This window comes from Rhinolophus sinicus, linkage group LG01 (assembly GCF_036562045.2).
Source record: "Rhinolophus sinicus isolate RSC01 linkage group LG01, ASM3656204v1, whole genome shotgun sequence".
Classification (NCBI taxonomy): Eukaryota; Metazoa; Chordata; class Mammalia; order Chiroptera; family Rhinolophidae; genus Rhinolophus; species Rhinolophus sinicus.
The window spans coordinates 62,071,018-62,098,939 of NC_133751.1; the positions used below are offsets into that span (position 1 = coordinate 62,071,018).

A 27,922-nucleotide genomic window follows, 5' to 3' on the forward strand; every position below is an offset into this window, starting at 1 on the left:
TATCCAGCACCTGAGTGCTGCTTTTTCAGAATTTCAGAGCTCTATTAATGGCATCATTTGCTCAAACCAGTTGACTCAAAAGAAGGATTAAGAAAGGCATCTCTTTTGAACTCTTTGTTGCATTTCTCCTGTCTCTGACTAAAGTTATACTCTTGCTTATTACTATAATTGCCATTACAGTTCTAAAAACCATTGATAATGATGTGTCAGATATTTAAAAGAATGCTGTGTGAGACATGACTGTGGTCTGAGGGGTTCAGTAACAGAAATGAATAGGAGTTGAATTAATTGGTGGAAAACTGAGGCCAGATGTAGGTGCACAGTTAGGGAGACTGAATTGCACAGCGTCATCCTTTCTTCTAAAGATGGATCGGAATGCTTTTCTTAAAATTGAAAATTTCTTTTTAATGAAAACTTTTATCGTTTACGAAGGTTTAAAGAAACCTTATTTTTTTACAAAATGTGTTATTATTGAAGCAATACATGCTGCAAATTTAGTTTAATTCTAGTAGATTGACTTATATCTAAAGGAAAGATTTTGGAAAGATTAAGTTGAAGATCTGTACTGAACACCTGAACGTTAACCAGAAAGCCTGGAGGGGCATTCCATGGGAACAGTGTGTTACTGTCCTCTTAATAGGACCATGTTCTTAAACCGTGCTATAGAATCTCAATGGGATTCTAATACTTTATGTGAAGAGTGAAGGGGAAAAAAACGCTAAAGGTATTTTCAAGGGGGAAAGGAAAAATGACTTTTTACAAAATGCCCAAGCCTGTTTTATTTTACCTTTGAAGTAAGTAAGTGGCTTATGAGATGCCCTTTGGTCCTTGAGAGCATTTAAACGGTTAACAATATGTTGTCATTGTTTCATAGTTTTAATTAAGATTATGAAACTGGAGTAAACAGCATATGGTGTATCCCTAGAATAGCTCACTAAGTTTCGGACTTGAGGCAGAGATCATTTCTATTTACTTATTTTCTTTTCCTTAGATCAACTCCAGCAAAAATCCGAAGAAATTAACCAATTGCTAAATAAACCAACCTTGCAAAAAGATGAAACAGCATCACAGACTTCTTTCCCAGATGTTTCTAATGAAAGTGTGCAGGTAAATAAATGTACACTTCTTATGAATATGATCTGTTTGTCTTTGCTGTATTTATACTTGAGTGTTCTATTAACAATTTATTCCAGAAAGCAATGTAAGCCTTCTGTCTTTTATGCCTGATGAAGTGCTTTTTTGGAAGGAATCATGAAAGACATTAATGTAGTTTCTCAACAAGGAATCGTGAGAGAAAATTATTAATAGGTAACAAGCACCATGATCTCAAGAGCCTTTCTGATTCTAAGGTTTTATCAGTCTTTACTGGAGATGAATCTTTTTTTTTTTTAAATCTTATAATCAGTTTTCTCAGTTGAGAAGTCAGTGTTCTTTTTGGTAGACTGAGATTTGATAAGGTTTAATGTATACAACTCAGCCTAACCAAACTTGTAAGTTTATTATAGAAATCATAATGCTCCCATTGATTAATTAACGGTAAAAAATTTAGTTGCCAAGTGGCTATTGATTGGCCAGTATAGTGTCTCTTCCTTCTATAAAAATCTCCAGAAGGTTGCTGATTGAACATGAATATCAGAACAAGAGAAGTTAGTTTGATGAGCTTAATTTACCTAGTGTCAAAATGGGGTAACTGGATTCATTCATCTCCATTATAAGATAATACCTTCCCAAACTGACAAGCATATTGACCAGCAGAATCCAAAAATTCCTGGGCAGTACCGTGCACTGATAAAAATGTTTGCTTCCTGGTTTATAGCATCTCGGCTTTCCAGGCTCTTCTCCCATTCTCAACTTTATCCTCCAATGTTTTAAGACATTTTCAACAATGCAAAAAAATTGGAAGAATTTTATAGTGAACACCTGTATACACACCATTTAGATTCTGTCATTAGCATTTTACTATATTTGCTTTATCAAATATCCATTTATCCATCCATCAATTCATCTCAATTTTTTATACATTTTGTAGTAAGTTGTAGACACCAGTACTTTCGTCGCTAAGTATTTCAACAAGTGTATCATTGGCTGGGTTTTAGTATTTGTTTATAGTTCTTTTTCTTTTGAAGTAAAATTTACAAAACATGAAATGAACAAATACTAAGCGGATAATTTATTGAGTTTTATCAAATTCATTAGTTTTACCCAAATCCTCATCAAGATATGTTACTAGCATCACCCCACAAAGTATCTTCATACCCTTTTGCAGTCAACTCTATTCTTCCCCTCTAGAGATGACTAGTATTCGAGTTTTTCACTGTCGATTAATTTTGCCTGTTTTATATCATATAAATGTAATCATACATATGTGCTCTTTTGTGTAAAGCTTCTTTCACTCAGCATATTTTGAGATTCATCCATATTGTTGCATATATCATAATTCTTTTATATTACTGAGTTCCATTTTATGACTATGTTGCATTTTATTTTTGCATGATTATGCTGTAATTTCCTTTTGATAGATATCTGAGCTTTTTCATGTTCTTGCAATTATGAATTAAGGTGTTATGAACGAACATTCTTATACAAGTATTTATAAGGACATATGTTTTCATTTATCTTAAGTAAATACTAGTTGAGGAATTTCTGGGCCATTGAGTTAAGTATGTACCTATTTAGCTTTATAAGTAACGGCCCGATCTTTTCCCAAAGTGGTTGTATTATTTTATATTCCCATCTAAAATACATGAGAGTTCTAGTTGCTCCACATCTTCTCCAAGATTTGGTAGTGTGAGTTTTTAAAATTTTAGCTATTCTAATGGGTGTGTTAGTGGTATCTCCTTGTGGTTTCAATTTGCATTTTGAAACCTGACTACAAATGGTGTTGAACATTTTGTGGTGAGATTCTTGGCCACTGGTATATCTTCTTTTAGTGAAGTGTGTTCAAGTCCTTTCCCCTTTTTAAGATTGAGCTCTTTGCCTTTTTATTATCAGGTTGTAGGAATTCTTTACATGTCCTAAGTGCCAATCTATGATCAGATATGTTTGATGAATATTTTTCTCCCTCATGCTGTGGCTTGCCTCCTATTAATTTTTTTCATGATGTCTTTTAATTAACAGATATTTTAAATTTTGTTAAAGTCTATTGTTTATCATTTGTTATGGTTATAATTTTCTGTCTTTGAAAACTTTGCTTAACACCAACTTGAAGATATTCTCTTATATTTTCTTCCACAGCTTTATGATTTTAGCTTTCAAAGTTAAATCTGTGAACCTCAATGAATTTTTTACATGTAGTGTAAGATAAGGATCAACAATGAAAATTATTTATTTGTTTTTCACATATGGCTAGCCAGTTGTCTCAGCACTATTTCTTGTTAAGACTTTGCGTTCCTCATTGGATTGCTTTCGTGCCTTTGTTGAGAGTCAGATAATTAATAGGTCCATTTCTGAGCATTCTATTCTGTTGTGTTGATCTATTTGACAATCCTTCTGCCAGTATCACACTGTCTTCATTACTATAGTTTGTAGTTCGTCTTGAAATCAGGTAGTATAAGCGTTCTGACTTTGTTCTCCTTTTCCAGATTACTTTAATTATTCTAGGTCCTTTGCCTTTTCATAGAAATTATACAATCAGCTTTCTCAAATTCTATTTTTTAAAAAAAGCTGGATAGGATTTTGAATTGGCATTGTGTTGAATCTGTAGACTGATTTAAAGAGAATGGCTGTCTTAACACTACTGAACTTTTCAATCCATGAGTATAGTCTATCTCTCCACATATTTAGATCTTCTTTAATTTCATTCAGCAATGTTTTATAGTTTTCATTGAAGGAGTTATGCACGTTTTAAAATTTATTCCCAAATAGTTTATATTTTTGATGCTATTGTAGATGGAATTATTCTAATTTCACTTTCCAGCTATTTGCTACTAATATGTAAATGTACAATTGAATTTTGCTTATGAACCTTATATTATGTGAATTTGGTAAATATTCATTAGTTCTAGTCTCTTTTCGTAGATTCCTTAGGCTCTTCTATATAAATAATCATTAATCTGCAAATAAAGACAAGTTTTATTTACATCTTTCTAATCTTTATGCCTTTATTTCTTTTTTATTCAATGGCTAGGACCTTCATTATACTATTTAACAGAAATGGTGAGACGGGGCCTTCTTTTCCTATTTTGTATTATTCCCCTTGATCTTAGGGGAAAGGGTTCCATATTTACCATAAGCTGTGCCACTAGTTTTAAGTTTTCCATCAATGTTGTTTATAAGATTGAGGACATTCCCCTCTTCTATTTCTAGTTTGCTAAGGCTTAGTATTGAATTTTGTCAAATGCGTCTTCTACGTTTATTGAAATTACCATATGGGTTTTCTTCTTTATTCTGTTAATATGGTTCAGTACTTTAATTTTTGAATATTTAAACCAGCTTTGCATTGTTAGGATAAACCCCACTTGGTCATAAAGTATTATCCTTTTTATATATTACTGAATTTGATTTCCTGCTATTTTGTGAAGGATTTTTGTATCTATATTCATGAAGGATATTGGTCTATAATTTCCTATTTTGTATTATCTTTGTCAGATTTTGGTGTTAGGGTTATAAAAAGTTATTTTGATATTAGGGTCATAAAATAAGTTGGGAAGTGTTTATTTCTATTTTCTGAGTTTATATAAGATTATTATTTCTTTCTTAAGTGTTTGAAAGAATTCTGTGAAACGACTTGCGTCTGGAGTTGATAATGCATTGAATTTCTTTTTCAGATATAAAGCTAATAAGATTTCATTTTTATCTTATGTCAGTTTGGATTTTTTCTTTTGAGGTTTTGTCCATTTCATTGAAGATGTCAAATTTTTGTCATAATTTTGGTTATAAGTACTCCCTTTTTATCCTTTTAATGCTTATAAACTCGGTAGTGGTACCCACCCCTCTCCAATCCGTATTTTTAAAAAATAATTGACATAACATTGTGTAACCTTAAGGTGTACAATGATGTTGATTTTTTTTTTAAGTTTATTGGGGTGACAATTGTTAGTAAAATTACATAGATTTCAGGTGTCCAATTCTGTATTACATCATCTATAAATCCCATTGTGTGTTCACCACCCAGAATCAGTTCTCCTTCCATCACCATATATTTGATCCCCCTTACCCTCATCTCCCACCCCTCACCCCGATGTTGATTTTATACACTTATATATTACAGTATGATTATGTTAGCTAATACCTCCATCATGTGACTGAATTCTTTATTGTGCTGAGAACATTTAAAACCTAATCTCTTAGCAACTATGAATTTCCTAATACAGTATTGTTAACTATTATCACAATGTTGGGTATTAGATCTCCAGAACATGTCATCTTCTAACGATAAGTGTGTACCCTTTGACCAACATCTCCCCAATTTGTGGTTCATTTTCTTACTCAGTCTTAACTAGAAATTATTCAACTTTTTTTTTCAATCTTTTAAAAAAGCCAACTTTGGGCCTTATTGATTTTCTCTATTGCTGGTATATTTTCACTTTCATTCATTTCTGCTCTTGTAATTTCTATCATTTGGTCTTACTTTGCTCTTCTTTTTCTAGCTTCTTTATTTACTTATGTATTTTTGTTTCTTTTTAAAAAACTTTTTATTAAATTTATTGTGGTGACATTGGTTAGTAAAATTATATAGGTTTCAAGTGTGCATTTCTATAATACATCATCTGTATGTTGCATTGTATGTTCACCACCCAGAGTCAGTTCTCCTTCTATCACCATCTATTTGACCCCCTTTACCTTCTTCTACCTCCCTTACCCTCTGGTAACCACTAAACTGTTGTCTGTGTCTGTGAGTTTTTGTTTATTTGTCTTATTCGTTTGTTGCATTCCATTTTATCTCCCACATAGGAGTGAAGTCATATGGTTGTCAACTTTTTCTGTCTGACGTATTTCGCTTAGCATGATAATCTCATATCCATCCATGTTGTCGCAAATGGCAGCATTTCATCTTTTCTTGTGGCCAAGTAATATTCCATTGTATATATGTACCACATCTTTTTTATTCAATTATGGGTAGAAGGCCACTTTGTTGTTTCCATGTCTTGGCCACCATGAAATGCTGCAGTGAACATAGTGGTACATATATCTTTACGGATAAATGTTTTCAGATTTTTTGGTCAGATACCTAGAAGAGGGATTGTTGGGTCCTGTGATAATTCTGTTCTTAATTTTTTAAGGAATCTCCATACTGTTTTCCATAATGGCTGCACATTTTTTAGTTTTTTCTATCTTAAGGCTTCAGATGTTCTTTTCTCACATATACATTTGAGGTTACACAATTCCCTCTAAGCACACAGTTTGTGGTATGTTGTATTTTTTATCTTTTATTGTTTGAAGAGTTTTCTAATTTTCCTTGTGATTTTTTTCATGGTCATGTATTATTTAGAAGTGTGTTGTTTTATATGTTTCTGTGTTTTTTAAATATTTGGTTGTTTAAGTATGTGTTGTTTAAATATTTGGTTTTATTTCTGGATTTCTTACTATTATTAATTTTTAATTTAATTGCATTATGATCAGATACCATACTTTATATTCTGTCAATCCCTTGAAGACACAGCATATGGACTATCTTGGTGAACAAACACAGCTTGTGCACTTATAGGGAATGTATATGCCATAGTTATTGGTTGTAATGTTCTACAAATATCACTGAGATCATAGTGTTGTTCAGATAGTCTTTATTTTGACTGATTTTTGTGTAGTGTTGAAACAGTTACTAGAGGCGATTAAAATCTTCAACTAATTTTGAAATTGTCTGTTTTTCCTTTTAACTGTCACTTTTTGCTCTTTGTAATATGAATCTGTTATTAAGTACAAACACATTATGTCTTCTGATGAGATGTTCCTTTTTGCATTTATGAAATGTTACTCTATCTGTAGTAATATTTCTTTAACTTGAAGTTCTGTTGTATCTGATATTAATAAAAGAACTTTAGTCTTCTTATGTTTACTGTTTGCATGGTATATTCCTTTCTATCCTTTACTTTTAACTTATCTTTATTTACAATGAATGTCTGAAAGGCAGCATATAGTTAGGCTATTTTTTTTTATTTCTTCTCATAATCTCTGCTTTGTAATTGGAGTTAATCGGTTTATTGTAATTAGTGATAAGATTGGATTTAGGTCTACCATTTTTGCTTTCTCTCTGTTTTATCTTCCTTTCTTCTTCTACTTGATAATTTGTAGTTTTTTGAATTTTCTTTTCATTTATCTAGTGACTTACTTTCCTTTTAAACAGCTCAATTAGAGGTATAATTGACATACAATAATCTGCACTCTTTTAAAGTATGCAGTTCGATAAATTTTGACATATGCACGAAACCATCACCAATATAAAGTGAATATTCATCATCTTCAGTAGTTTTCTCATTCCCCCTTTTAATTTCTCCCTCACAGCTCCCCCACCCAGGCCATAATGGATCTTCTTTTTGTCATTTTAGATTAGTATGTAATTTTTAGGATTTTATGTAAATTGTATGTACTCTTTTATCCCCCCCTGGCTTTTTTCACTCAGCATCCTTACTTTGAGACTCATCCTCTTGTTGTACGTAGCAATAATTCATTCCTGTGTATGGTTGAGGCTGTTGTACATACCACAATTTGTTTATCCATTTACTTGTTGGACAAATTTGGGTTGTTCACAGTTTGGGGCTATTACAAATAAAGTTTCTATGAATATTCTTTTACAAATCTTGGTTTGGACCTATGTTGTCTTTATTCTCAGTAATACCTAGAAGTGGAATGCCTGGATCATATGGGAGGTTTTAGTACACCACCAGACTGTTTTCCAAAGTGATTGTATTAGTTTACATTCCCACCAGCAGTGCATGAGAGTTACAGGAGTAAACCTCACCTGGTTAATGATACATTATCCTTCTATTTTGTTGGATTCAATTTGGTGAAATTTTGTTTTAAAGTTTTGCATTTATGTTCATGCCTGTAGTTTTCTGTAATATCTTTTTCTGTTTTTGCTATATGAGTAATGCTAACCTTTTAGAATTAATTGGGAAGTATTCCTTTCTCTTTTAGTTTTTAAAAAGATTTTGTGTATACTTGGTATTATTTCTTCCTTAAACGTTTTGTGAAAATTTACCAGTGAAGCCTTCTAGTCCTGGAGTTTTCTTTGTGGGAACATTTTTCTGTACAATTACCATGTGTTTAGTAGCTAGATGGCGATTCATGTTATCTGTTTGAGCTTTGGTATTTTATCTTTTAGGGAATTTGTCCATTTTATCTAAAGTCTCAAATTTATAGGCATAAAGTTACTCATGATAGTACCCTATGATCCTTCTAATATCAGTAGAATATGTAGTGATGTTACGTCTCCCATTCTTGATATTGGTAATTTGTGTTTTCTCTCTTATACAGGTTAGATTGCCCAGAGATTTACTGACTACTGATCTCAGAAAACTAGCGTTGGCTTCACTGATTCTCTGCTGTTTTCTGTTTTCTATTTTATTGATTTATACTTTGATCTTTGTTATTTCCTTCCTTCTCTTTACTTTGGATTTGATTTCTTCTGAGCTTCTTAAGGTGGAATCTGAGGCCATTAGTTTGAGACCTTTCTTATTTATGGTATGTGCATTTTGTACTACACGTGTAAATTTCCCCGTAAAATCTCCTTTAGTAGCATCTCACAGATTCTGTTGTGTCTTCATTTTCACTCAGTTCAAAATACAAATTTCCCTTTTGATTTCTTCTTTGTCTCTTGGGTTATTAAATTTCCAAATATTTGGGGGTGATGATACGTCTAGAGGTATTTCTGATTGTGGTCCAGAGCACCTATTTTATATGACTTGAATCTTATAATTGATTGAGATTTTTCTTATGGCCAAGAATATTATCTATTTTGGTAAATATTCCATATGTACTTGAAAATAATTTGTAGTCTGCTGTTGTTGGCTAGAATGTTCTATAAGTGTCAGTCATGTCAGATTGGTTGATAAGGTTATTCAGGTATACTATATACTTGCTGCTTTTCTGTCTACTTGTCTAAATTATTAAGATGAGTATTCAAATCTCACGTTACCATTGTAGGTTTATCTTTTTGTCCTTATAGTTCTATCAGTTTTTGCATGATATATTTTCAAGCTATATTATTAAGGGTTTTAACATTTAGGATTTTTATGTCTTCTTGTTTAAGTGACCCACTTATCATTATGAAATGACTTTCTTTATCCATGATGACATTCTTTGGTCTGAGATGTACATTTGTCTGATACCAATATAGCTACTCTATTTTTGTTTTGACTGGTGCTAGCACGATGTATCTTTTTTACAGTATATGTTCTTAACCATTGAGCCTTCTTAGAGTTAATACTGTACCACTCCATTTAAAATGTATAAACCCTTGCACTATTATTTATGCTGTAGGTGCTGTATGTGTTATATTAACAAAAGTTGGAAGCCCCAGACCACAATTTTAACCTAAGACTTTCCTCTTTATCTGTGTTTGTGAACTACTTAGTTGTGGTTTCTTTCTCATTTTCTCACCTAGCTTTTGTTAAGTTTCTTAGGAAAATTTTGGCCATTATTTTTTGAAATAATTTTTCTACCCATTTTGCCCTTTGTCATCTATGGAAGTCTCTACTAAGACTTTCCATCTTTTCATTCATTATAAGCATATTTTTCTTTATGTCCTGAGCGTAATTATAATAGTGTCTTTAAAATCGTTGTTTGCTAATCAAGAATCTGCATCATTTTGTGCTTGGTCTCTGTTGATTATGTTTGTATTTGTTTGTTTGTTTGACAGTGGGTCATGTTTCCCTATTTCTTTGTGTGATTAGTGATTTTGCATTGAATCCTGAATATTATGAATGTTTTGTTCTCAAGACTCTGCTCAGTATTTCTAAACTCTGAAGAGTTTTGATTACTTTTTGTTAGCCAGTAATTTGGACTCAAACCACATACTCTGGCCTATGATAGGCAGCCACTCAAAACTCAGTTGAATTATTTTTCCTTAGCGGGACTGCTTCAAGTCAGCCCTGCACATGCATAGTTCATTGTTTGTAATATTATATGGAGAATTCAGGGCTCCCCCTTACTGAAATTTTTGTCTCCCTCTTTGATTTCCCCCCTCACATTCTGGTAGCTATGTTTGTCCCAGAGTCTGTCTTCCTATTCTTCAAGCCAGAAAAACCTCTGGCTTTTCTGTGTTTTACTTGCCCTGTGTAATGCAAACTAGGAACTTCCCTCAGTATAAAAGCCATAAAATCCTTAAACTTATTCCTTGCCATTTCTTTAAATATCAAAAGAAGGTTTGGGGCTGAGTGAGCTGTAAAGACCCTCAAGGCTCAAAAATTTTATAATCCTATGAAAAGTTATATAGAATAATCCCCTTGGAGAAGAAAAATATATAAAAAGACATAAAACTAAAGATGTGGTATAATTTGATTATTTGCCCATCATTAGGAAAACCAAACATTATGTATGCATAAAGGAAGCGTGAGAATTTTTACTATACCTGGAAAAAACAAAATAATTATGGCTCTTCTTCCTTTCTTAAGGAGTACATATTACTTTTGCCTTTGTTCTCCTTTGAAAGCCTCTCTTTATGTTCAGTCTCCTTTAAGAGAGTGACCTTGTTATCAGGTGACAGTAATCTAATTTTATAATGTTATTTATTTGTGGACCTGAAAATGTTCTTTCTTATACAATAGAGTTGGAATTTCTGTCTTTGTAATCTAGGCTTCAGTTTTAAATTCAAAACCTAATGAACTGAAAGTTTGTGTGAAATATTTTCTCTTTCTACAAAAAAACATTTCTTCAAAGATTATCTAGGCAGATAAGTAGATGCTATTTTTAAAGTATTTTCATGGCTGGAGAACTTTTAGAAGATGAAAGTGCTGGAGGCTATCTGGGCATTAGTATGAGAGTTTTTCACTGGAGAATCATTAATTTGTTGTCTTTCTACAATTTAGGCAGTCACTGAGGACAATATTGCGTTTTTGCAGAAGAGAGTGGTAGAGCTAGAGAATGAAAAGGGAGCCTTACTCCTTAGTTCTTCTGTAGAACTGGAAGAACTGAAAGCTGAGAATGGTATGTATAAATGAAAACCATAATTCTCTGTCTTCTTAACCTACAAGTGCCTCTACCTTTATCACTATATGTGTATAACATGTAGATTCTCTGATTGTTTGACTATAAAGATCTTACTTAGATAGCTGAGCTGCTAGTTATCGAAGATAGGATTAATGCACATTAAATAATTCAAGCACAGTACCAATGTTTGCATAAGTATAACATTTTGCAGTCTGGGCTATCAATGCTGCAGGATGTCTGTATTATATTCATTTTGGAGGAGTCAGGGAATCTTTTAGGAAGCATGGCTTGAATCGGACCTTAATAAGATGATGAATTTTTAAATAGGCAAAAAGAAAGGACATACCTGGTAATAAATTTTGAGATGAAGTAATAGAGATAGTGTAAATAAAGGTGCAAAGGTAGAAACTATTTTGGGTTTTGCTCATGCTGTACACTGCTTAGCACCTTATCCCTTTCCTTTAGCATGGCTAATTCTTAACTCATTTTTCTGGCCTCAACTAGGGCATATCTTTTTCAGAAAATCGACTCTGATTCCCCATAGTTGAGTTAAATGCATTCTTGTGCTTCTGAAACATCCTTGCATTCCCTTAACATTATATTCAAATAATCTGTTTATATGTTTTTATTTCATATAATATGCTCTTTAAAGATAAAGTATAAGCTCTTCAAGGGCAGGGGCCATTTTTTTTCATCTTTGCTTTACCTTTTACCTAGAACTAGTATAGTACCTGGCAAATAGTAGCTGTCGAATAAACATTTGTTGTGTTGAATTAAACTTAGCATTTTATTTTGTCGGACTGTGTGTGAACAGTTAGTAAAAATGAAGACATACCTCCTTCTATTTATCACCTGCTTGACAAGGACCTTGACAAGGTTTTAGTGGTATGTAGTTAATAATGCTTTACTGATCTATTTTATCCTGAATTAACTGACTACTACGCTTTACCTTCTAAGAATGAAAATGAGTGCCAAGTAAAGTTTGTGCTTTTTTTTAGACCCTAAAGCCAATATTTCCACCTTAACCATTTTATAGTTCCACTTAGCTCTAAACTAGGGATTATACCTTTATTAGATTCTTCCCACCATTACTAATACATTAAGAACACCACACGTTCAGCTCACTATTCAACTCACTCAAAGCACTTCTTTGAGACCTTTTATCCATGATGCTTATTTTGCAGTTTTGCCAACAGTGCCTGTCACTGTCACGTAGCTCATTAAGGTTTAGAGGTGTTAAAAATGTGAGTTCCGTTCTCCTTGCTCTTTCCTGCAGAGATAACTGGCCTTAAGATTTTTTGTATTAGTTTTAGTGTCTGGTCTTATAGGTTACCTTTGTTTTATGTGTCATGTTCTATTCAACTTCACCCTTTGTATTTTCATTTCTACTATTGTACCCATTCCCCAAATAATCTTGTGAGGTGTCTGAACACATTATATACTGTTCTGAATTCATTTGTTTCATGAATGTTCATTCATTCAGCAAAATTTTATGATGCCTTTCCTATGTGCCAGGCACTAATCTAGTTGCTAAGGATACTGCTCTGAACATATCAGAGGGGAAGACAGGCCATAAACATGTATATAAATAAGAAAATTTCAGAGAGTGATAAGTATTAGGATAAAAATTAAACAGGTTACTGCAGGTGTGCCTGGAGGAAGAGGAAAGGAGCATTGGAGTGGTCAGCGTAGGCCTTCTGAGAACTTGAAACCAGAATGATGAAAAAGGGGCAGCCATGAAGCGAGGCTGAGCAAAGAGCAGAGGAAAAGCAGTACAAATACCCTGAGGAATGAAAACCTTTGATTATGTTTGCAGACAGAAAGAAGGCCAGTGTTTTGAGAGTAGAGTGAACAGAAAAGGGAAGTGCAAGAAGAGGAGGTTGGAAAATAAGTAGGGTCAAATCATGAAGGCCCATGTACCATGTTTCCCCGAAAATAAGACCTAGCTGGACAGTAAGCTCTAATGTGTCTTTTGGTACAAAAATTAACGTAGGACCTGGTATTTATTATGTTATGTTATGTTATGTTATGTTATGTTATGTTATGTTATACCCGGTCTTATATTATAGTAAAATAAGACCTGAGTGTCCAGCTAGGTCTTATTTTCAGGAAAACACAGTAGATCATGTTAAGACACTGATGCAGTATAAACAATATGCTTTATTTTTTCTTTACTGTTTGACTTAGCTTCTCAGAAAGAATATAAGCTCCCTAGGGAAATATTAGTTCCTAATATTTTTATCCTCCAAGATACTACTACCCTTTTTAGATATACGCAATGTAATAAAACGTGGGCTAGAACTCAGAAGACTGGATTCTGATCCCAACTTTCTTATGAACTAGCTGTAGGTCATGTCATTCTTTGTTTCCTCATATGGTCATTGAGAAAATTTGATCGTTTCTTTCTAGTGCTAAAATTTGATGTCTTTATGCACATATGTGAAAGAACATTGAGGACATTATAAGTGCTATATTAATACAAGATGTATACTTTGAACCAAGTAGGATTATGGATAAATTTGGGCAAATTTATTGTCTTAGAAGTTCCAAATTATGTAACAAAAATAGCTGCTTCTTGTCACGTGCTCTGGTATCCTTCTACTTTACAGTCCTCCACTATTTATTTCATAATTAACTCAGGTTAATTATCATCACTTAATAGTATCATTCTATTTTATATCCTCTCGACATTTCCTTTTAATGAAAAAAAATCCTTTTATCTCCCTCAAACTCTTTTGTATTAATTCTTTCCTCATGATTATTTTATGCATCTCAACTAGCTTCATGCCTCTTTTTTTTCTAACTCTCTACATATATCTTCTAAAGATCTTTATTTTGTGACTTTCAGAAAAACTATCTTCTAAGATTACTCTCCTGGAGGCTCAGAATAGAACTGGAGAGGCAGATAGAGACATCAGTGAGGTAAGTGATATGTTCTTAAAATAACCAGAATGTGAACTAGATCAAGAGGAATTAGCCTCAAACTAAACGTTTCTGCAACTTTCTAATGTTGATACAGAATTACATTACCTAGAAGGTGATATCTATTTAAGATCCATTTATTCTCATTTGTTTCTGAATATTTGGATTCTTTAAAGATAAAATCTCTAGTTCCCCTCCGTCAGTTGGTAGAGTTTCATTTAGGATTATATTAAAAAGGGTATTTTTGAACAATGGTGCTTTTTATAACCTGAAAGTTACTATAAAAAATGTGTAGTTCCTTAATATTCTGTTGATATAAAATTATTGTTAGCTTTCTTGTGTTTAATTAGCTATGTTCTTCCAGTCAAGAAGTCAGTGATAGATAGTATCACAAATGACCTTGAGAAATAATGTAAGTTCTTAACAAAAGTATCTGCTTACTTAGAGCTCTCCAGAGAAACAGAACTAATAGGAAATGCACATATAAAGTAAGATTTTAAGGAATTGGCTCACACAATTGTAGAAGCAGGCAAATCCAAAATATACAGGGTAGGCCAGCAGGTTGGAGACCCAGGAAAGAATTGCAGATCAAGTCCGAAGGCAATCTGTTGGCAGAATTCCCTCATTTTGGAGGTCAGTCGGTCATTTGGTTAAGGCCTTCAACTGATGGGATGAGGGCACCCACATTATGGAGGACAATCTCCTTTACTCAAAGTTTATGATTTAAATGTTAATCTCATCTCAAAAATACTTTCACAGAAACATCTAGAGTAATGTTTGACCCAGTGTCTAGGTAGTATGGCCTAGCCAAGTAGACAATAAAATTAGCCACCATACTTATATTCAATAACTTTGATGGGGCCACTGATGCTCGGTTCACAAAATTGTCAAAAGCAACTAACTTTTTAAAATTGTAGCATTATAAGGACACTGACAGAGTAAAAATTAATCTTATTTGACCAAGGGAACGCTTAATGTCTTAAGATGCTTAGCAGTCGTGACTAGAGAGAACAAGATAACTTAGCTCAGAAAAGAACAGATAAGAAATATGGAAATCTGTTAAGAAAAAGAATAAAAAATAACTAGAAGGGAGAACAAGTAAACAGGGAACAATAGAAAAGAAAGGGAAAAACCAAATAGAAATTGCAAAAGGAAGGGTCAATAAGATACTCCTTTAGGGTAAGAAAGTAAGAGAGGTTCATAGAAAGTATAAGCTCAGCTGAAAGAGGCCGACTAGTATGAAGAGAAAAAAATAATGAACTAAGTTCTTCTAGAAAGAACTAAGTTCTCTGGTTCTCTGCCCTCTCCTTGTGGGATGACATTGATTTTTTTTCTTTTTTCACTCGAACCAGAAAGGTAATTAAACTCTGTAGCTATCATGGGGAGCAGCAGAGGGCATGGCTAAAGGAAGGAAGTGAGTGAAGTGCCATGACTGATAGTTAGAAAAGAGGAAATAAGAATACTTAGGGTAAGAGAGAACAAAAAAGGAGTTAGTTACATTGAAGTCATCAGGCAGAAGTGAGGCCTCGACTATATCAGGTCTTTCATGTGTATAGGGCTAGATAAATAGGCATGTGACAGGAACAAATTATAAAGGAACTTTTTCCTTGTGCTAAAAACTCTTTCGAGTTTTGGTCTCTTGAAATATATGAGTATGAATAACACAGAGAGTAAAGAATTTGAAATGAGTAGCATCACAAAAAATAAAATAATGCTTATAAAAACAGATGAAATAACGTTTCTTAAAATAATAAATAATTCTAAACTGATTCTTTTGTTTTTCTTACTTAGTAGTGCCTGGGAATGATAATAGCTGGTATACATTGAATATTTACTCTGTGCCAGCATCAGCTAGTAAATAGCAGAGCTACAAACTCAGGCAGTCAGGCTGCAGAGCTTGTACTCTTGGCCACTACATTATTTGATAATCTTATGGGGTTATTTTCTTCTGTCAAATAGAATTTTTTTCTGGGAAAAAGAAAAAGAAGATGCTGTTAGCAGAAGTGGTGATTTTATTGTATACACTGTCCTCAAACTCATTTAATAAAATACTATTTACTATGAGATTCACTGATTTTATTTCCCTAGAAAACAATTATGGAAATAATTTATATGGATTGAGCAATTTAATACAGTAATCTTTGTAATAGTAACTTGGTTAGTATTTTGTCAAACAAGTCCATAGTTTCATCCCCAAACCCCATCAGAACTCCTTTTTGATTATTTGATCCTGGTTAGTTTATCTCAGTCTACAGCAGGTCTTCCAATGTGGTTTCACTCAGTCATTTCATTATAATGTTGATGAGATGCCATAGGAATGTAACTCTTGTTCATATCAATTAGCATATGATTTCTATTCCAATTAGCATACGATTTCTATTTATGTGTCTTCTCACCCCAGTTCCAAGAACCTATCCATGACGTTGTGAGGACTTATTGTATTTGTTTGATAATCTACTTGTTTGTTAATGGCTATCTTATCTAATATTTCTCATTTCAATGGCTAGTTTAAAAGAATGAATCCCATAACTTCCTCCTTGGTATAGTATGAAACAAAAATTTAACTCATTTCCTGCTTCCCATTTCATTTTTAAGCAGTTCTTGGGAGAAACAAGTAGGTATTTTAATCTGAAGAAGTAAAGTTTCCCAAGTAAGGAATATCTAGTAAACAGTTCCAGGTTTCCTTAGGTCTTATGAATATGGCTTGACCTCAGTGCAGGACTGACAGGGTGCTCTCAGAGGTCCAATTTGGAAAATAAAAACTGATTTTAAAAGTATTTAGTAGTTTTATGATAGGAAGCAGGTTTGGACTAAAAAGTATTAGATTTTGGGAAATGCACAAAATACCATTTTTTAGTTTGGCTATTTCTTATAATATATTTGATTGAGGCCTTTTCTTTCTTTCTTTCTTATTTTAAAAACAGAGCAGCATGGTTGATACTACCAGGCTCAACAAGAGCAGCTCTTCTGCTGAGGAAAGTGGACAAGATGTTCTAGAGAACACACTTTTTAAGAAACATGAAGAACTGTCAGTTTTATTGTTGGAAATGAAAGAAGCTCAAGAGGAGATTGCATTTCTTAAGTTGCAGCTCCAGGGCAAAAGGGCTGAGGGGGACCCTGATGTCCTTGACGAGAAAGAAGTGAAACAGATAGAGAGTGAAGGAATAGCTCCAGTCAGGATGAAAAAATTGCATGAAGATATAGGGCAGCATTTCCCCCCAATGTCAAATGAAGAGAGCAGTCTTCCAATAACTGAAAAAGAAGAGCAGGTGAGCACTGAACATCCAAGTAGAACATCCGAGGAAATATCTTTAAATGACACTGGAATGGAATTGAAATCAACAAAGCAGAATGATGCTGATAAATCCCCTTCTGCTGTGTCAGCTGTTTGTCAGTGTCACCAGGAAGAATTGGAAAGGCTAAAAAGTCAAATTTCAGAGCTTGAGATTAGCTTTCATAAAGCAGAAGAAACCTATGAGAATAATTTAGATGAGAAAGCTAAGGAAATAAGCAGCCTAACCCAGTTGATTGAAGATTTTAAGAAAAATGCTGAAGACACCAACAGTGCATTCACTGCTTTGTCCGAAGAAAGAGACCAGCTTCTCTCTCAGGTGAAGGAACTTAGTGTAGTAACGGAACTAAGGGCTCAGGTACAGCAACTGGAAGTGAACCTTGCAGAAGCAGAAAGGCAAAGAAGACTTGACTATGAAAGTCAGACTACTCAACACGACTTGCTTACTGAACAGATCCACAGTCTCAGCATAGAAGCCAAATCGAAAGATGTGAAAATTGAAGTTTTACAGAACGAACTGGACGATGTACAGCTTCAGTTTTCTGAACACAGTACACTGATGAAAAGCCTGCAAAGCCAGCTGCAGAAGAAGGAAAGTGAAGTGCTTGAGGGAGCAGAACGTGTGAGGGATATCTCAAATCGGATGGAAGAACTTAAGCAGACTCTTTCACAGAAGGAACTGGAAATAGCAAAAATGGATCAACTCTTACTAGAGAAAAAGAGAGATGTGGAAACCCTTCAACAAACCATCGAGGACAAGGATCAGCAAGTGACAGAAATCAGCTTGAGTATGACTGAGAAAATGGTGCAGCTTAATGAAGAGAAGTTTTCTCTTGGGGTTGAAATTAAGACTCTTAAAGAACAGCTGAATTTATTATCCAGAGCTGCAGAGGCAAAAAAAGAGCAAGTGGAAGAAGACAAAGAAGTTGTTTCTGGCCTTAAACAGACTTACGATGAATTGAGCCCAGCAGGGCTAATAAATAAAGAACTTCAGCATGAATTAGACGTTGTAAAGAAAGAAAGTGAGCAGCGAAAGAGAAAGCTCCAGGCAGCTCTTATTAACAGAAAGGAACTTCTACAGAGAGTCAGTAGATTAGAAGAGGAATTGGCCAAAGTGAAAGATGAATCCGGAAAAGAGATCCCATTCAATGAGAATGAGAGGAGAGAAATGGAGGAAGCTAAAGAAAGTAAAGAAGACTCAGAAAAATGTATGACTTCTAAGTGCCAAGAAATAGAAATTTCTTTAAAACAGACAATATCTGAGAAAGAAGTGGAACTAGAGCATTTAAGGAAGGATTTGGAAGAAAAGGCAGCAGCTGAAGAAGAGTTACAGGCTGTGCTCAAAGAGATGAATCAGAACTTGCAAGAGAAGGCAAACCAGATAGGTTTGCTCCAAGCAGAAATCATTGAAAACCAAGCAATTATCCAACAGTTAACCACAGGTAACAGGGAAGCAGGTGGTGGAGACTCCGCAGCACCTGGAAAGGAAACAGTGGTGAGCAGTCCACCTGATGGAGGTGCAGTAGAACACTGGAAAGCAGAGCTGGAAGAAAAGATACTGGACCTTGAAAAAGAAAAGGAGCAACTTCAAAAGAAGTTACAGGAAGTGGTAACCTCTCGCAAGGGGATTCTAAAAAAGGCACAGGAAAAAGAAAGACATCTTAGGGAGGAGCTAAAGCAACAGAAAGATGACTATAATCGCTTGCAAGACCAGTTTGATGAGCAAAGCAAGGAAAATGAAAACATTGGAGACCAGCTAAGGCAACTCCAGATACAAATAAGGGAGCGTGTAGACAGAAAATTTCCAGGTACTGACCAGCAAGAACGAGGCTCTCCCACTCAAGAGTTAGAAGACCCTTTATTGAAAGCCACAGAGCAGCAACCTGCCCAACCTATTTCAGAGTCTAGCTTGTGCCCAGACTGGCCTTCGCATTCTGAAGAGGCACGTGCTCTGCAGGGTAATACTTCTATTGCCCAGATTAAGGCTCAGCTCCAAGAAATAGAGGCTGAGAAAGAGGAGTTAGAATTGAGGGTCAGTTGTACAAGAAGTGAGCTCACTAAAAAATCGGAAGAGGTATTTCAATTACAAGAGCAGATAAATAAACAGGGTTTTGAAATCCAAAGTCTAAAGACAGCATCCCATGAAGCCGAAGCCCGCGCAGAAAGCCTGAGGCAGAAATTGGAAAGCAGTCAATTAGAAATCGCTGGATTAGAACATTTAAGAAACTTCCAGCCTGAACTAGATGAACTGCAAAAACTCATAAGCCAAAAGGAAGAAGAAGTTAGATACCTTTCTGGACAGCTGAGCAAGAAAGAAGAAGCCCTTACTAAAGTACAAACAGAGATAATAGAACAAGAGGATTTAATTAAGGCCCTGCATACACAGCTGGAAATGCAAGCCAAAGAACAGGATGAGAAGGTAAAGCAGTTACAGGCGGAACTTTGTGAGGTGAAGCAAAAACCAGAAGAGATAGGAGAAGAAAGTAAAGCAAAGCAACAAATACAGAGGAAACTGCAAGCTGCCCTCATTTCCCGAAAAGAAGCACTAAAAGAAAACAAAGGTCTCCAAGAGGAGTTGTCTTTGGCCAGAGATACCATTGAGCATCTCACTAAGTCTCTGGCAGATGTGGAAAGCCAAGTTTCTGCTCAAAATAAAGAAAAAGATACATTCTTAGGAAAGTTATCTCTTCTTCAGGAAGAAAGAGACAAACTCATTACAGAAATGGACAGATCTTTAGTGGAAAATCAAAGTCTCACTGGCTCTTGTGAAAGTCTAAAATTAGCTCTGGAGGGTCTTACTGAAGACAAAGAAAAGTTAGTGAAGGAAATCGAATCTTTGAAATGTTCTAAGATTGCAGAAAGCACTGAGTGGCAGGAGAAACACAAAGAGTTACAAAAAGAGTATGAAATTCTTCTGCAGTCCTATGAGAATGTTAGTAATGAGGCAGAAAGGATTCAGCACGTGGTGGAAAATGTGAGGCAAGAGAAGCAAGAACTGTATGGCAAGCTAAGAAGCACAGAAGCAAACAAGAAAGAAGTGGAAAAGCAGTTGCAGGAAGCTCAACAGGAAATGGAGGAAATGAAAGAAAAGATGAGAAAGTTTGCTAAATCTAAACAGCAGAAAATCCTCGAGTTGGAAGAAGAGAATGACCGGCTTAGAGCAGAGATACACCCTGCAGAAGGTACATCTAAAGATTGTATGGAAGAACTTCTTTCTTCCAATTCCAACATGAAGGAGGAACTGGAAAGGGTCAAAACAGAGTATAAAACCCTTTCTAAGGCATTTGAGTCCTTAATGACTGAAAAAGACTCTCTAAGTGAAGAAGTTCAAAGTTTAAAACGTGAGATAGAAGGTGGTGTATCTAAACAAGCTAGCCTAGAGGCCACTGAGAAACATGATAACCAGAGGCATATCACTGAAGAGGCAGCACAATCTGTCCCAGATGACGCTAAGGAGCAGGATTCTTCGAGTGTGAGCACAAAGCATGAATGTTCAGAATCCATTCTGCCAGAGACCAGTGCCAAGCCTGATATAAGTGAAAATGTCAGCTCACATGATGAAATTAATAACTATCTACAGCAGATTGATCAGCTCAAAGAAAGAATTGCTGAATTAGAGGAGGAGAAACAGAAAGAAAAGGAATTGAACCAGATTTCAGAAGACGAGAGAAATGCTTTACTGAGTCAAATATCAGCAAAGGATGGTGAACTAAAAATGCTTCAGGAAGAAGTAACCAAACTAAACCTGTTAAATCAGCAAATCCAAGAAGAACTTGCCAGAGTAACCAAGCTCAAAGAGACAGCAGAGGAAGAGAAAGATGATTTGGAAGAGAGGCTTATGAATCAATTAGCAGAACTTAATGGAAGCATCGGGAATTATTATCAGGATGTTACAGATGCCCAAATGAAAAATGAGCTACTGGAATCTGAAATGCAGAACCTTAAAAAGTGTGTGAGTGAATTGGAAGAAGAAAAGCAGCAGTTGGTCAAGGAGAAAACTCAGGTGGAATCAGAAATACGAAAGGAATATTTGGAGAAAATACAAGGTGCCCAGAAGGGACCTAGTAATAAGAGCCATGCGAAAGAACTTCAGGAGCTGTTAAAAGAAAAACAACAAGAAGTAAAGCAGCTGCAGAAAGACTGCATCAGGTACCAAGAGAAAATTAGTGCACTGGAGAGAACTGTTAAGGCCCTAGAATTTGTTCAAAGTGAGTCCCAAAAAGATTTGGAAATAACCAAAGAAAATCTAGCTCAAGCCAATGAACACCGCAAGAAAGCAGAAACAGAATTAGCTAGCTTCAAAGTACTGCTGGATGACACCCAAAGTGAAGCAGCAAGGGTCCTCGCAGACAATCTCAAATTAAAAAAGGAACTTCAGTCAAATAAAGAATCCGTTAAAAGCCAAATGAAACAAAAGGATGAAGATCTTGAGCGAAGACTGGAGCAAGTAGAAGAGAAACACCTGAAAGAGAAGAAGAATATGCAGGAGAAGCTGGATGCTTTGCGTAGAGAAAAGGGCCACTTGGAAGAGACATTTGGAGAGATTCAGATTACTCTAAACAAGAAAGATAAGGAAGTTAAGCAACTTCAGGAAAACTTGGACAGTACTGTGGCCCAGCTTGCAGCTTTCACTAAGAGCATGTCTTCCCTCCAGGATGATCGGGACAGGGTGATGGATGAAGCCAAGAAATGGGAGAGAAAGTTCAGTGATGCCATTCAAACCAAAGAAGAAGAAACTAGACTCAAAGAGGAGAACTGCAGTGTTCTAAAGGATCAGCTTAGGCAGATGTCCATCCATATGGAGGAAATGAAGATCAAGATTTCCAGGTAAATGCATAATAATTGTTTTGCTCTTCCAAAGGTAATTGAAGGAAAAGAAAGTCTCTATTTAAACTGTCACTGTTACTTTTAATATTATGGGACTGATTTTGGCTTAAATTCCCCTAGAAGATATATTCTCTCTCACCTCCATCTGTCTCTCTCTCTCTCTCTCTCTCTCTCTCTCTCTCTCTCTCTCCCTCTCTGCCTGTCTGTCTTTCTCTCTCTCTCTCTGCAAATGACTTTCAGCTACAACTGCATTAACATGAAAAATTCATGTGCCTCTCTTCCCATCTTTCTGCTGAGAGATCCAGATTTTTCCCTTTCTTTTCATTTCCATTTCCACCACTCTTGTCTGAATTTGTACCACAGTGCCACCAAATCACTGCCTTAGCCTCCTAAACGATATCCTCTTTTCTCTTCCTCATGTTCCACGTCAATTCATACTGCATATGTCTGAGTTACTTTCCTCAAACTCCAATTTTATGTAACTATTCAAGGTCCCCCACACTAGTATCTTTCTGCTCTGAGGCGGGTTTCCTTATTGTCTCTCACACCAAGATTGTTCCTTTAAGGGGCAGACATTTACTTTGCTCCAGCTTGCCTGGAGCAAACTAAAGCAAAATAGGAGAAAGTAATACTTTCTAGAGTATCCAAAACCATGTCACTAAAATAAGCAATATACTTTGAAGTTTATAATTTAAATAAATAAATGATTCATTTCAATGAATCATAGGTACAATATACCTTTAATACAGAGCATTGCATAGAACTAATATTAATATCTCTTCATTAAAGAGATGAGCCCTTTCAATTATGAATATTCATCTGTAGACCTGAGTACACATTGTAGTATGTGTCTCTTAGGCAGACATCAAGTCGTTTTTTTCTTGAACTCTAATGTATGACCTCTCGTTTTCTAGACTTGAACATGATAAGCAGATTTGGGAATCCAAGGCCCAGACAGAGGTCCAGCTTCAACAGAAGGTCTGTGATACTCTGCAGGGGGAAAACAGAGAACTTCTGTCCCAGCTAGAAGAAACTCGACATCTCTACCATAATTCTCAGAATGAATTAGCTAAATTAGAATCGGAACTTAAGAATCTCAGAGACCAGTTGATTGATTTAAATAACTCTTTAGAAAAATGTAAGGAAAGTAAAGAACATTTGGAAGGGATCATAAAGCAGCAAGAGGCTGATATCCAAAATTGGAAGTTCAGTTATGAGCAGCTAGAGACTGATCTTCAGGCCGCCAGAGAACTGACCAGTAGGCTGCATGAAGAAATAAACATGAAAGAGCAGAAAATTATAAGCCTGCTCTCTGCCAAGGAACAGGCAATCCAAGTAGCTGTTGCTGAACTCCATCAGCAACATGATAAAGAAATTAAAGAACTGGAAAACTTGCTGTCCCAGGAGGAAGAGAATATTGTCTTAGAAGAGGAGAACAAAAAAGCTGTTGACAAAACCAATCGGCTCATAGAAACACTGAAATCCATCAAAAAGGAAAACATGCAGCAGAAGGCTCAGTTGAATTCCTTCGTTAAATCCATGTCTTCTCTCCAGGATGACCGAGACCGCATAGTAAGTGACTACCAACAGCTGGAAGAAAGACATCTCTCTGTAATCTTGGAAAAAGATCAACTCATCCAAGAGGCCGCTGCTGAGAATAATAGGCTTAAGGAAGAAATTCGATGCTTGAGAAGCCATATGGATGATCTTAATTCTGAGAATGCCAAGCTTGATGCAGAACTGATCCAGTATAGAGAAGACCTGAACCAAGTGATAACAAGAAAGGACTGTCAGCAAAAGCAACTCCTTGAAGTTCAACTTAAGCAGAATAAGGAGCTAAAAAGTGAATATGCAAAATTAGAAGAAAAGCTGAAGGAGTCCGAAGAAGCAAAGGAGGATCTGCAGAGGTCCTCTGCTGCCCTGCAGGAGGAGAAACAAGGTTTAGCTAAAGAGATCGAGAGCTTGAAAGGATCTGTATCTCAACTAACGAGACAATTGGCAGCCTTGCAAGAAGAAGGTACTGTAGGACTACTTCAGGCCCAATTAAAAGTAAAAGAAGAAGAGGTACAAAGATTAAGTACGACTCTTTCTTCCTCTCAGAAGAGAATTACAGAACTGGAAGAGGAATTGGCTCATGTTGAGATGGAAGCTGCCAAGAAGGTAGGTGAAATTGAAGATAAAATGAAGAAAGAATTAAAGCATCTTCATCATGATGCAGGGATAATGCGGAATGAAACGGAAACAGCAGAAGAGAGGGTGGCAGAGCTAGCAAGAGATCTGGTGGAGATGGAACAGAAATTACTCATGGTCACCAAAGAAAATAAAGATCTCACAGCACAAATCCAGTCTTTTGGAAAGTCTATGAGTTCCCTACAAAATAGTAGAGATCGTGCCAATGAGGAGCTTGATGAACTGCAAAGGAAATATGATGCCAGTCTGAAGCAGTTGTCACAGCTGAAAGAGCAGGGGCCGTTAATCACAGAGAGAGAGGTTCTTGTTTCTAAAGCTGCCTTTCCAGTGAATTCCACTGAGGATAACAGCTCGCCTCCCCTTGAGAAACTTAACCAACAGCTTCTATCCAAAGATAAGCAACTGCTTCACTTGTCTTCACAACTAGAAGATTCTTACAAACAAGTGCAGTCTTTTTCCAAGGCTATGGCCAGTCTACAGAATGAGAGAGATCACCTGTTGAATGAACTGGAAAAATTCCGCAAGTCCGAGGAAGGGAAGCAGAGGTCTGCAGCCCAGTCTGCAACCAGTCCAGCTGAAGTACAGAGTTTAAAAAAAGCTATGTCATCACTCCAAAATGACAGAGACCGACTAGTGAGTGTCTGGTTTTCTCTTTCTGATCTTCGTTTGAGAGTTTTTGAACCTTTATTTAAATTGATTTTTAGTTCTATAGAAATGGATAAACAAATTATTATATATATATATTAATATATATATATATATTATCTGGGCACTCAGGGACAGTATTATATATCCCACAGGTTCTGTTTGGTCTTAGAAAAACACAGAAGCGATACTTAAATTATTTTAAAGCTGCCATTACCATTTTTAAAAAATTACGAATTTCCTCTGCATGAAACTCCATTGGTTATAAAAAAGACTAAGAAATGAAAAGCTATTTAATAGGTTTTTACACACAACCCACATGTAAATGTTTCCAGAATTCGTCTTAGTTTAACTGAAAATATAGGGATCACTCACTGCCTTCCTATAGTGACAATTCAGCAATAGATCATCTCATAGAATTAGGGGTAGAGAGGACTCAGCTCATCTCATTCTTACGTCTCAACCCTAATTTGTCAAAAGAAGTTAAATGTAAGGATTAATTTAAGTAAGTTTAAATGACTGTTTAGTAAAGTTTTATTTGCATGCTGAATCATTTACTCACTTTCCTTTAATACCCAATTTTTTTTCATTCAGAGAGAAAGATAAGGAGGACCTCCAATGCTAAATTTTGCTGCTGTTAGTAAGATCTAGTAGTTTTATCCAGGTCTCATTCTGAAAACTTCCAGGTCATCAAGATTCAGAGGCAAAATTGGAACTATGTGAGCCAAGCCAGGTTGTCAGGGGATTCTGTTTTGTGACATTACTTTTTACTTTCTTCACAGTCTCTTAACTCTGTCAAGCCCATGTACTTAGGCCAAGTAGGAAATAAACTGAGCTTCAAAAGGCTGGATTTTTTCACTTTAAAAAGTGACCCATATCCAGAATCAGAAAATTCTGCTTTTTAAGATTAACCCTAGTGAAAAGATCGTTTCCCCCTCATTATAAAGTCTAAAGTCTTATGCGAACTTTTCTTTTCCTTTGTAGGTAATGTGTTCATTCATATTGCACTTAATATCCAATATTTGTAGACAATCTTGCCTTTTGTATTCTGTACCTCCTCCCCCTTTCAGCCATGGCTTTGAAATCAACACAATTTATATATTTCTTTATATTTTTTAAATAGTTTGAGTTCAGCTAACTTTGTTCTAGGAGCTTGACCTTTTGTCATTGCTTTCAGAATGTAAAGGCAAAAGGTTTTTATCGGGGCAGTGTATACCTCAAAACTGTAATTTAAAGCACCCAGATGTTGATTACCTTCTAAGTCAAAATCTTTTTCCTGGATAGAATCTTAATTAACAATGTTTCGATCAGTGAATTGCTCTACTATTCTTAAGTATTATAAACACTAGGGACTAAACTTTGTATCTTTCAACCCCAGTTCCACATTTTTGTCTGTTGGATATGTACAAGCCATGCCAGCTTTTTAAAAATTTCCATATTTCTATAACTCATAATAATATTCTTCTGTTTCCTAAGGCTCATAACTGTCTATGATTTTATTTCGTTTAACCATCAAGGTCTATCATTTCTTTATTCATAATGTGCCTCAAATATGTTTTTCCTTTTCATCATCAACATCTTAGGATAAGTCCTTAACACCTTACCCTTAAACTGTTCCAATATTGTTGTTCCCAGTTTGTCACCGCTCCAGTACATTTTATATACCATCGCTGAATATGTCTTTCTGAAACTACTTTCTTATTACTGCACTACTCAAAAACCTTTAAAAATTGTAATAGCTCTAAATGAGGCTTAGGATTCAAACCTTTCTGTCTGGCATGTAAGACCCTATAATTTATACTTAGCTTTCTTTTCAGCCTTCCCTATTTCTGCTCCCCCACTTGTACTCTTCATTCCAGCCAAACTGATCTACTCATTATGCAATAATCCTATCTAGTGCTTCCTACTTACCCCTATTACCATTCTATCAACCAAAATGTCCTCTCAATTTTCCTTTTTTAGGGCAAATATTTCCCACTCTTTAAAAGTCATCCCAGAAATCAAATCCTCTGGTTACATTTCCAGATCACTTAATTGTCTATTACCTTCTGTTTGTACTTCTGTAGTACTTTTCTATTGTCCCATAATGCCTTTATTGTGTGTGTGTCTATGTGTGTTTAATTTCTATACTCTTATTTTTTATTAACCCAACTAGATTGCAAGCTCTTGATAATAAGTGTCATGTCTGAATACTTGTTTGTATTTCCCATGGTCTTTTAGCATAGTGGAAATTAGTTAAGCATATGGTAGGTAATCAACAATTGGCAGTCATTTGCTGTATTTTAGGGTATTACTGAAAACACCGTTTTCTCCATTTTGTAAAATTGTCATGTAGGGGAGTCACGGAAACTTTTGAGCCTGAGGCTTTTACATCTGCCATGAAAGGATTATAAAGCCTAGGTAAGGTTATAAATCACATGAAGGCCCGACAGTATGGCTCGGTGGTACTACGTACATGATTCACTGCAATCTGCTGAGGCCCTTCTGCATACTTTCTAATGTATTGTTATCTGTCCATCAGCTCTTCCTTTCCGCATATCTTGTTCTCAGTTTGTCTCATGTGCATTGAAGTTTCTGGTCTCTCAATTATTGGCCGCATGTGTGATAAATATGGGAGATGTATTTCAACCTCTATCAGTTTAAACATTCAGCCTAGACCAGCAGTTTATCACCTTTTGCCAACAGTACTTTCCCTTCCCGTCACAACCACCCCAGAGATGATTTAGATCTGAAAGGGACTTAGGCTACTTTGGTTCTCTTCTTTACTTAGTTAGTCAAGGGGAAGTTTCCCAAAATAAGTCTGAGGGCCCAAGTGGCAGGATTTAGCCCAAGGCATGCTACGAGGCCATAACATTTTCATATCTGTCTAAACTTCCTTAGGACTTCCCCAAAAGCACATGAAGCACTTACACAATCCCTGCTTAAGGAGTGGAGAGCAAATCTCTAGTGGTGCCTGTATTT

At 35.5% G+C, this 27,922-nt stretch overlaps 1 protein-coding gene across 9 annotated transcripts in view; it reads left to right on the forward strand.

Moving 5' to 3' along the window:
* GOLGB1 (golgin B1) overlaps nucleotides 1–27,922 on the forward strand; it is a 73,580-nt gene that overhangs the window by 26,330 nt on the left and 19,328 nt on the right. For all 9 annotated transcript variants that reach the window (XR_012495990.1, XM_019729620.2, XM_019729617.2 and 6 more), the window contains 5 exons: nucleotides 992–1,107; nucleotides 10,965–11,082; nucleotides 13,934–14,007; nucleotides 16,932–22,126; nucleotides 23,041–24,949. Coding sequence is in view for 8 of the 9 variants with exons in the window: in XM_019729620.2 (XP_019585179.2) it covers nucleotides 992–1,107; nucleotides 10,965–11,082; nucleotides 13,934–14,007; nucleotides 16,932–22,126; nucleotides 23,041–24,949 (7,412 nt within the window). In the remaining variant the exon portion in view is untranslated. The remainder of the gene's footprint in view (nucleotides 1–991; nucleotides 1,108–10,964; nucleotides 11,083–13,933; nucleotides 14,008–16,931; nucleotides 22,127–23,040; nucleotides 24,950–27,922) is intronic.